The sequence below is a fragment of the Aristolochia californica genome, unplaced genomic scaffold, assembly GCF_029961685.1.
Source record: "Aristolochia californica isolate CCGP_79_NKW_82.1479 unplaced genomic scaffold, dmAriCali1.0.hap1 SCAF_6, whole genome shotgun sequence".
Taxonomy (NCBI): domain Eukaryota; kingdom Viridiplantae; phylum Streptophyta; class Magnoliopsida; order Piperales; family Aristolochiaceae; genus Aristolochia; species Aristolochia californica.
In genome coordinates, this window is record NW_027182257.1 from 37,969,301 (window position 1) to 37,980,488 (window position 11,188).

General features: G+C 37.8%; 1 protein-coding gene across 1 annotated transcript; it reads left to right on the forward strand.

Annotated features, from left to right (window-relative positions):
• Positions 1–3,369: 3,369 nt before the first annotated feature.
• On the forward strand, positions 3,370–5,816 carry LOC137934909 (protein HOTHEAD-like). Its single transcript, XM_068779493.1, has 5 exons — positions 3,370–3,626; positions 3,908–4,553; positions 4,634–5,018; positions 5,095–5,660; positions 5,762–5,816. The coding sequence occupies exons 1-5, from the start codon at positions 3,545–3,547 to the stop codon at positions 5,814–5,816; spliced, it is 1,734 nt and encodes a 577-aa protein (XP_068635594.1). The 5' UTR covers positions 3,370–3,544.
• The last annotated feature ends 5,372 nt before the right edge of the window (positions 5,817–11,188 follow it).

Sequence of the window (11,188 nt, forward strand, 5' to 3'; positions counted from 1 at the left end):
GATTGATTATGAGGAAACTTTTGCCCCAGTTGCCAAGATGACTACAATCCGTACTATCTTAGCCATTGAGATTGATTATGAGGAAACTTTTGCCCCAGTTGCCAAGATGACTACAATCCGTACTATCTTAGCCATTGCAGCCTCTCAATCTTGGCCATTGCATCAGATGGATGTGAAGAATGCCTTTCTCCACGGTGATCTACAGGAAGATGTCTATATGAAGCTTCCCTCGGGTATGTTTACATCCTCTCCTGATCACGTCTGCAAGCTACGACGTCCTTTGTATGGGCTTAAACAAGCCCACCGAGCTTGGTTTGAGAAATTTCGTAGCACTCTTATCCTCCACCGGTTTACCCAGAGTCAATATGATTCCTCCCTCTTTTATCATAAGTCTGTTGCAGGCATGGTCATTCTCTTGGTTTATGTGGATGACATCATCATTATTGGCACTGACTCTGGACTGATTACCACGATTCAGATGGTGTTGCATGCCATTTTTCATATGAAGGATCTTGGACGCCTCACCTACTTCTTAGGGTTGGAGGTCCATCACACACTGAAAGGTATTTTCTTAAACCAACATAAGTATATTCAAGATCTTATCACACTCGTTGGGTTGGAGGACACATCTTCGGTGGCTACCCCTATGGAGTCAATGTCAAATATCGGAAAGATGAAGGGACTCTCCTTGATGATCCGACTATCTATCGACGACTAGTCGGGAGTCTCATCTACTTGACTACTACTCGCCCGAACATTTCCTATGTTGTTCATAAGGTCAGTCAGTTTATGGCATCTCCTCGACACCTTCATCTTACAGCCGTTCAGTGCATCATCCGCTATCTGTGCAGCTCCCCTACTCGTGGTTTATTCTTTCATACTGGCTCCACGCTACAACTGGTTGCCTACAGTGATGCTGATTGGGCAGGGTGCCCCGATACCCGTCGCTCTACTCCAGGCTGGTGTATGTTTTTAGGCGATGCACTGATTTCTTGGAAATGTAAGAAACAAGATCGAGTGTCCAAGTCATCTAACGAGGCCGAGTATCATGTTATGTCTACTGCGTGTTCGGAAGTTATTTGGCTCCATGGTCTTCATGCTAAGCTCCAGTTTTCTCAGCCCTCCTCTACACCGCTTCATGCAGATAATACAAGTGTTATACAGATTGCAGCCAATCCGGTTTTTCATGAGCATACCAAACATATTGAGGTTGACTGTCACTCCATCCGCGACACTTTGGAGCGCCGGGTAATATCTCTACCGTACATTTCTTCGGATCTTCAAGTGGCCGATGTCTTCACCAAAGCATTGTCTCAATCCCGACATAATTTTTTGGTTGGCAAATTGTTGCTGGTTGACTCATCATCATCAATTTGAGGGGGGATGTTACGATATGTTAAAATGTATATTAAATGTAATTTATATTCATAATTGTTGTATAATTTGGGATATGTATATAGGGTTATTTGATTAGGCTTAATGGGATGAGGGGGTATTGTCTTGGGCCCACAGGCCATTTTGTAACAGGAAAACCTAAAGGATATATACTTAATGAAAGGGGGAAAATCCCCAACGGAAAGTTTTTTTTGGATTGATGTTCGTGTGTTTCGTTTCGCTGTGAAACCAAAGAGCTACGCTCTCTCTTGTGGATGTTTGGACTGTTACGTCAGTCCCTTGATCTTGTTTTAACATGTTGATCCACATGCATAGGTGGTTGAATTATATACTCTACAAGGTCTCTAATAATCAGAAAACGTTTCACACATTGGGACCAAGACAAGTAATTAATCAAGCCTTTAACTGGAATTTTAGTAATCCTCAAGGGATCACTTTTTACTAAAATTAACTTAGAGGAAGATGAAGTATTTGACGATTCAAACATTATGACTTAAAAAAGATATTTTTTTCAAGAAAAACAACATATTTAGGTTAACTTAGGAGGAAAGAGAACAAGAATTTATAAAAAAATAACAAATATTTGAAGCTATAGAATAATGTAATGTCAAGTGATCAAATTCAGCAAGTAACAAGCAAGGAAACCACCCACAAGATCACACAAGCATGACCCCATGTTTTTGTGTTGTTTGAGATTCTAAACCAGAATTTGAATCACTCAACAACCAATAGTGATTAAAAATGGGAAAAAATGAACTAGGTGCTAGCAAGAAAGCAATAAAAAATGAACCACAACTAGTGATTACTTTCCAAAACTATTCTTTTAACCCTAACTTAGGATTTTAACAACTTAATTGAGCATCCACTCATTTAAAAAACTAGAACTTAAGGAGAGCTTCAAGAGGACTTTTAGCATTCCAAAGGACAAATTTTTGGCATAAAAATTAGATCAAACAAACAAGGAATTAAAGAAACTCATGCACATGAAAAAAAGTGATTTCAACCATTCAATATGAAGAAAAAAATGAGTTTTGATAGGGATAATTAGGTTTGAGTAAAAATAACTGTAACTATCAAAAAATTGAATCGAATCCCTCATTATGTGAAACATAAGGTGAAACTTTTCTGATTAAGGAGAGAATTTACGAAATTGACTTCAACCTTTTGCTCCTCTTCAAAACTAGCCAAACCCTTTGTTGCTTGAAGGCTGAATTGAGTTTCTTTTCCTCTAAACTTTTATAACTTGATCAACTTTAATTTAAACCCTAGAATTTCAGCTCTGATACTATGTTGAATTCTAGGATTTAATCCCTGGATAACTTAATTTGAAGAAAGGAAGAAAGAAGAGTAGATAAGAAGGAGTCGGGGCCTTTTATATATTTGTAAAATGTGTACAAAAAGATGTAAATACAAATGCCAATGTAAATACACAAAGTGGAGTCGGGGCTCAATCCCACTAATACGAAGACCAGTTGACTGGGTGTAATAAAATGCCAAAACACCAATTTAATAAACGTTAGCGATCAAATCAACAATATATATAAAACTTTCTTGAAAATTTCGATTGCCAGGGGATTCATATCATATGGTTACTTACACATTAGTTATTTAGATGGTTATTTCAGTTCATATTAAGGAATCGAGACTTTTTTTTATAGAAACTAAAAGCAGAATATATACAGACAAGCAAGTACGTTTATCCAATCTACTGGAGCAGGAAGATGATGCATTAAATTCCCTATTCCCTACTCGTTTACCTCTCGGAAACGCCTTCCAGAGCAAGAATAAATGGAAGATGAATATGGTCACTATCTTATTGATATCGTCTTGTCTCTCTGTCATGCCAGGAAGCCGGGTATGGCAGGTTCAGAGGCGGGTAAGTGTTATTTGTGCGGGGAGAAAGTTGAGGAGGGAGGCTCTTGGGCTTTTCGTGGTGCGGGAGCTGCTACCATTTTTTGGGTGTGAGGAGCAGAAATTACTAAAGAATGGGGTTTTGTTGCAGAGGTTTCGTGAGGAAATCTTTGTGCGGATGGATTTATCAGCTACTTGATCGGCAGAGTCTGGTACATAAGCTGGGCAATATCGTGATTCTTTGGGGTTGTGTTGCGTTTGGAGACGTCTTCTGGGCCAGATTCAATTTAAAACTGGGATGGCGTTTGGATCTTGGAGGCTTCTTTCGCCCTTGTTGTTGGCCTTTCTCTCGTTTCATGGCTTCTGTTACTCGGAAACAGGTTCTCTTCTTCTTCCTTGTCTTCACAAGTTTGTTTTATTCTGACAAACGATAGATCTTAGCAATTGATTTTTCTGTGCTCTTAGCTACCGTCTGCTGCTCCAATCAACTTAAACCTAAAGTTCATCACCGCTGACAACTATGTTAACATACTCTGAACGACCAACAGGACCTCAAAATGCATGGGTTGACAGTAAAAAAATGGCATTGTTGCAGGTCCTCGATATTTTTTTTCTTTTTTTATCTGCGTGCTGATTTCTGTGTTGTTTGATCATGTTGCAGCTCCAAAATATACCTTCCTTCATCAAGCAACAGCCGCTCCTCCCATCGCTTACTACGACTACGTCATCGTTGGAGGAGGAACAGCAGGATGCCCTCTCGCTGCCACGCTCTCCCAAAACTTCCGGGTCCTGCTCCTAGAGAGAGGCGGCTCCCCTTACGGTAACGACAACATCAGCAGCATAACAACCTTCGCCGCCACGCTCTCCGATCACTCCCCCACTTCGCCTTCCCAGAGTTTCATCTCCGAAGACGGAGTGTTCAACAACCGGGCGCGCGTCTTGGGAGGGGGGAGCTGCCTCAACGCCGGCTTCTACACCCGGGCAAGCCCCGAATACGTGAGTGATGCTGGATGGGACGGGAAGCTGGTAAATCGTTCGTATGAGTGGGTCGAGAAGATCGTAACCTTTCGGCCGCCGATGCTGCTGTGGCAATCGGCAGTGAGAGATGGGCTCTTGGAGGCAGGAGTGTTGCCTTACAATGGGTTCACTTACGATCATATTTATGGGACGAAGGTCGGAGGGTCCATCTTTGATGAAAATGGTCACAGGCACACCGCCGCGGATTTGCTGGAGTACGCCGATCCCAGTGGACTCACTGTCCTCCTCGGCGCCACTGTCAGCAAGATCATGTTCAGGACCAAAGGCAAGTATCAGCATTTTTGTTCTTTCTGTCGATGCAGTTAATAGCTCGCTTCTGAATTTGATGTCGTGAATGAGCAACAGGGAGGCCACGGCCGCTGGCCCATGGTGTCATCTTCAGAGATGCAGCAGGCATGAAACACAGAGCATACTTGACAGAGGGGTCCAAGAACGAGATCATCCTCTCTGCCGGAGCAATCGGCAGCCCTCAGCTGCTGATGCTGAGCGGGGTTGGGCCCGCCACGCATCTCAGATCCCTTGACATTAACGTACTGTTGGATCAACACATGGTGGGACAGGGGATGTCCGACAATCCCATGAATGCAATCTATGTTCCTTCTCCTTCTCCGGTGGAGATTTCCCTCATACAGGTCGTAGGCATCACCCAGACTGGCAGCTACATCGAGGCCGCCAGCGGCTCCAATTTCGCCTCCGCTGGCCCCTCAAGGAACTTCGGAATGTTCTCCCCTCAGGTATTTGTCTCTTTCCTTCTCCGATCACGTTATTTAGGACGGTATCCCATTATTAATCGTTAATGGTTCCTTGCAGACAGGGCATATCTCCATTGTTCCACCCAAGCAAAGAACCCCAGAAGCCATAGCCAAGGCGGTCGAAATGGAGAGCCGTCTGGACGATGTAGCTTTCCGGGGCGGGTTCATACTCGAAAAGATCAACGGCCCTCTCTCCACCGGCCACCTGGAGCTCCGATCCAGAAACCCAAGCGATAACCCATCCGTGACTTTCAACTACTTCAAGGACCCCAAAGATCTGGAGAGATGCGTGGACGGCATCAGAGTAATAGAGAAAGTGATCGAATCAAGGGCGTTCGCCAATTTCCGGTACCCTTTCATGCCCACTGACATGCTGCTGAACAACACCCTGAACTTCCCGGTGAACTTGCGGCCACGACAAGACAACGCTTCAAGGTCCTTGGAACAGTACTGCAAAGACACCGTGATGACCATCTGGCACTATCATGGAGGCTGCCATGTCCACCAGGTGGTGGACCCCGACTACCGGGTTCTCGGCGTCGACGCGCTCAGGGTCGTCGACGGCTCCGTCTTTAATTTCTCCCCTGGCACCAACCCACAGGCGACGGTCATGATGCTGGGAAGGTAACCCTGTGCAACTGCCATTGCTAGTAATTCTTGCCGCTGTCATCAACACGAGTAACGTTGTTCTGATTTCTGGGTTGTCGATTCTCTTTCTTGTGCAGGTATATGGGAATTAAGATCCGAAATGAGAGACTTGGAATGGATGGGGTGGACTAGAGAAGTTTTAAGTTTTCTTTATTGGTACTGAAAACGAGATAAATTTACTGGTTTTTTGTTTCGATTGTTCTGGTTGATGCTGGAGTTCATTAAAAAAATTCCATGAATGAAATGAGACTGCTTAATACTGTTCAGATTTTTGAAACATTTTTAATTCAAATCTCTGATATCAGCCCAAGTGATCAACAGGAGAATGTTATCTCATCCTTGCTAGGATCTTTGGTGGTAATTTTAAAGAAGAGATACTCTTCTGCTAATCGACACTTGCACTTTTCCAAGCTTCAATTATAAAGTATTAGGAAGGTTTTTAAGAAAACTTTTTAAAATCAATGTCTAGGTGGTAAATTAGAGATGATACAAAGCCTGCCTCATATTTTTACTGGTATGTGTATGGTACATATAATATATGATATCTTACACATTATATCTATATAAGTTTCAATGGCTGAATATTGGAGAGATTGAAATAAATTGCATTTTAGGTTTTAAAATTAAGGTTACTGTTGACTTGAGTACTGACTCCGTTTTTTGGTTTTGATGATAACAAAATTTAATTGATCTAACAATTACAATTCAAACATTTCATATCCATGTCTTTCAAGAGACACAAAACTCAAAGGCTTCTCAAAGAACTGAGCTCTATGACATGTCAAAGTGTTCTTGAAGAAACACTCTCAGAAAGAAGTAGAGAATTGAAGACAAAAGTTTTTAAAGTCTTGAAAAAAATGTAAAAACTGAGTCTATGTAAGAGAGAATCCTCAATCTTTCCAAAACTTGAGGTAAAATATAATTTTGGAGCTTTAGAACATATTTGCATTCAAACATGTTTTTACCAGAGCATACATATATTTCATACATATTAAAATCACTTAGGATCACAAATATCCATGCTTTGAAAATTCACTTTAGTGAATGGGCACTACCAATTATCGATCAACCAAAAGTGCATATGCCAAGAATATAAAGCACAATCAATCAACCAAGATTAATTGATCGATCAACAAAATGGTGTCATTGAGAGAAGAAATAGAACCTTAATTGAAATGGCAAGAGTTATACTACATGCATACAATTTGCTACATACGGACAAAAGTGTAAATACTGCTTGTTATATCATAATCCAAGTAAACATAAGGTCCCTTCTTAACAAAGCTCTTTATGAGTTGTACACAGGCACCCTTCCCAACATAATTTATTTTGTACCTTTGGATGCAAAGTGTTTATACTAAAAGAACCAAAACAAAAATTAAGAAAGTTTGACTCTAGGGCTAGTATAAGAATATTCTTAGGTCATTCATCTCATAGCAAAGCATATAGAGTTTACAACATGACATCTATGAGAGTTGATGAGTCGTTGCATGTTGAGTTGGACGAATCTGATTCATAAAATCCAACCCCAACTCCAATTTCCGATGACAAATAGAGAAACCCCTTCGATTCATCCCCAGGATCTCAACCTCAAGACCAAAATCTTGAAGAGAACCCAAATGACTCGAATAACCAAGAAGAGTCACCTATGGAGCCAAAGAACTATAGGTTCATGGCAGATCACCTCTTAGAACAAATCATTGGTGACCATTAAGTCAAAATTATAACTAGAAAAACAACGAATGAATTTATGACAAATAGTGCCTTCCTTTCTCAAAAAGAGCCCAAATATTTTATCTTAGTTGAAAAAGATGATTTTTGGATCATGGCAATTCAAGAAGAATTAAACCAATTTGAAAGATACAAAGTTTGTACTCTAGGACCTAGACCCCAAAATCAGTAAAGTCATAGGAACTAAATGGGTCTTTAGGAGCAAAGTGAATGAGGAATTTCTAGTAGTAAGAAGTAAAACTAGGTTAGTTTCCAAAGTATACAATCAAGAAGAAAAAATTGATTTAGAAAAGCCTATGCACCTTGGCAAGACTAGTGGCAATTAAAATTGTATTAGCATGTGCTTATCACATGAAATTCAAATTGTACTAAATGAATGTCAAGAGCGCATTTCTAAAATTCAAGAAGAAGTATGCATTGAAAAACCGAAGGATTTGAAGACATAAGCAAGCTCCTAGAGTGTGGTATAAAAGATTAAGTGAATTCTTGGAGAAAAACGATTTTGAAAGAGGTAGTTTGGACAAAATACTATTTACTAAGAACCATGATCAAAACTTAATTATCATTTAGATTTATGTGGATTATATCATTTTCGGTTCTACAAACCTCTCCCAATGTCAAGAATTTGCTAGTATAATGAATTTGAGATGAGTTTAATTGGTGAACTCACATTCTTCCTTGGACTTCAAGTAATACAAATAAAAAATGGAACTTTCATAAAGTAGTCCAATATACTAAAGGATTCCTTATGAGATTCAAAATTGAAAATCTTAAGTCAATTAGCACACCCATGAGTTCATCCTTGGAACTTGACTTGGATAACTCAAGTAGGGCCATAGATCAAGAACTCTATAGAAGCATGATGTGATCCCTACTTTATCTATCAGCCAGTAGACCGGGCATAATGTCTTATATGCTTATGTGCTAGATCTCAATCCAACCCTAAAGAATCTCACTTAGTGGTTGTGAAAAGAATTTCCCGTACCTACTTGAAACAATCAACTTATGCCTTTGATACTCAAATTCATCATCCATTGATCTAGTAGGTTACTCTAGTGCCAATTTAACCGGATGCAAATTATACAAAAAACGTATGAGTGGTAGCTGCCAACTACTTGGAAATATGTTTGTCTCTTGGTTTTTCAAGAAATAATATTTGATTGTCTTATCTACCACCAAAGCTGAATACATAGCTTGTGAAATTTGTTGTGCACAACTCCTATAGATGAAACAACAACTAGATGATTATCACTTAAGAGCAAAGTGAAATTACAGTCCATTGTGACAATATGAGCTCCAGAAGTCTAAGAACCTAGTTCACCAATCTCAATCAAAATATGTAAAAATTAGACATCACTACATCAAAGAGCTGGTTCAAACCAATGTAATTATAATTGAATTTATTCCCACTGAAAATCAACTAGCAAGCATTTTCATAAAGCCATTAGGATTTGATCGGTTCTTTAAGGATTTCAATCTCTTGAAAATTCCTTGCTAAGTCCTTTCTAAGAAAGAAATAACATATTTGGCAAATCCCTTTCATTCTTTTCTCAAATTCCATTCCTTGCATACATTCTAGTAAAGTTCTTATCCATCCCTTTTGTGCATCAAAGGCTGGAAGCTTGGACATTTCAAGGATAAGGTTGTCTCTCAACAAATCAAAGGGTGTAAGTTTTTCTTTGTTGTGTATTTTTCATCTTCTTGACAGGTTCATTTAGTGATAGAGATAAAGATAAAAATAATGATAGAGCTAAAGATATAAATAAAGATAATGATAAAGATAAAGATAACTAGTTATTGAATTAGAGACATACTCAAATTGTAGAGTTGTAATCACCACTGTTGTAACTCTATAAATAGTGTACACATGATCAATGATATTTACAGCAATATTATTCTACATTTCTATATTCTGTATTTAGAACCTTGTCCAATCTAGATAGAAAGGATTGCTAGAGCTAGAATCTAGTTAATATTTTGGATATATTGTGTTGTAATCGTTTATTTAGGCATACACATGGCTTGAAGGAGAGCCCAAAACTCTTTCTTATAAAATTTCAAGATAATAGAGCTGATATTACTAGAATTTTCTAAGTACGAATTCTTGGGCAATGAATACCAATAGAAAAACATCGATAACAAAATATTTGGTATGCCTTTGTGGTATGTGAATTTTGTCCCTATACTTGCCTTTTCACGTACTTTAATTCTGTTGAACAGCTGGTCTGAAAGAGTTTTTCATAACTCTCATAGTAAGAAGTCTCACAAATCTAGAATTAATATGGTGGAGTCTTAAAGGAGTCATATAGAAAGAGGTCTCACAGAAGAGTTCAGTTAAAGGTGTTTTAGTTATGTTAGTCTTCTATTTATATTCATGTGTTCAATTATTCTAGGACTTATCTTTTAATGTTTAACATTTTGGTGTAACTAGGACAATGGTAGTTTAATTATAATTGTATTCTACTAGTTTCCTCCATTATAAATAGAGACTCATTATACTCAAATTACAATAACTTTGTGAAGTTTTTTTCTTTTCCAGAATTCAACAAATTCTTGCACACGTTAAGTTTAAATTTGTAAAAACTGAATTCACCTCCCTCTTAAGAAGCTACTTGAGCCAACATTTTGGTCTTCCCATGTGAGTTTAATTCCTACATGTTAGTTGGATTTGGAAGAGTGAATAGGGTATGGATTTCTATGATGTTTGCAATGATTAGTTTGATATAAAAAAAAATTGCAACTTAGGAAGAAAATTCGTTATTTCCAATATCTTGCAAGTTAGATATTGAGACATGACATTATCAATCTTCTTTTCACGTCCTAGGATTATGTCTTAGGAGCTAGATAAGGCAATCAATATGCTTGATTTCTTTACTTCACTATCATGAATTAGAGAGAGTCTTTTCTCCCTAGATAACTTTCTTTAGGGGGGGGAGATTTCAATCATCTACATGAACTTCAACTTCAAATTTAGTGTTAGTGTGAATGAGTTCATATGCAAAAACAGTTTCAAGTGTTAGTGCCCTAAAATGAAAAAAATATAAAAAATAAGAGAATGAGTACCTTGTAATAGTATACTTAATTAAAACATAATACCTAAACCCCAAATTAGGTAAAACAAACATGATTACTACACGAATAAGTAATTTAATGTATAATTAAAATGTATTAATATACTAATTAATTAAATTAGATATTATATTATTTAATGATTGCAGTTTATTGTACATTAATTATGTGAGCCAATTAACTGTGCACATGATTAATTAAAAAAATAAAGTTAAAAATAACATTAAAAAATATTAACTTAATTTATTATATTTTTAATGTTATTAATAACATAAGATATACTTTAACATAAAAAGGAATGATTAAACAAAAAAAATTGATCAAATGCTAATATTTTTACGTATTATTAATTAATAATATTTTTCAATTAAATTTAAAATAATTGGTTTTATTAATTATAAAAATAGGTTAATTAAACCAAAATAATTGATCAAATGCTTGATTTAACAATATTTTAATTACCACTATTAAATCACTAATATAATACAATAATTAAAAAATAAATATAATGAATAAATAAATGTTGGTTTAATTTTTCCTAACTTAGGAAAAATTAAATCAACAACATCGTCTTCCTCACGGCGCCGATAAGTGCAGGGAGACAATGACGGGTTAGCAGGCAACGATGATGGCAGCAGTGCTCCGACGGTACGCTAGAGGCAACGGTGATGGTAATCCGGAGGCGCTGCAATAGAGACGCTCCA

Excerpts from the sequence above, each read along its gene's own strand:
- LOC137934909 (XM_068779493.1), top strand. The coding sequence starts at position 3,545 with ATGGCGTTTGGATCTTGGAGGCTTCTTTCGCCCTTGTTGTTGGCCTTT. Across the intron at positions 4,554-4,633 it reads ATGTTCAGGACCAAAGGCAA|GCCACGGCCGCTGGCCCATG; the intron begins GTATCAGCATTT and ends AGCAACAGGGAG. Across the intron at positions 5,019-5,094 it reads TCGGAATGTTCTCCCCTCAG|ACAGGGCATATCTCCATTGT; the intron begins GTATTTGTCTCT and ends GGTTCCTTGCAG.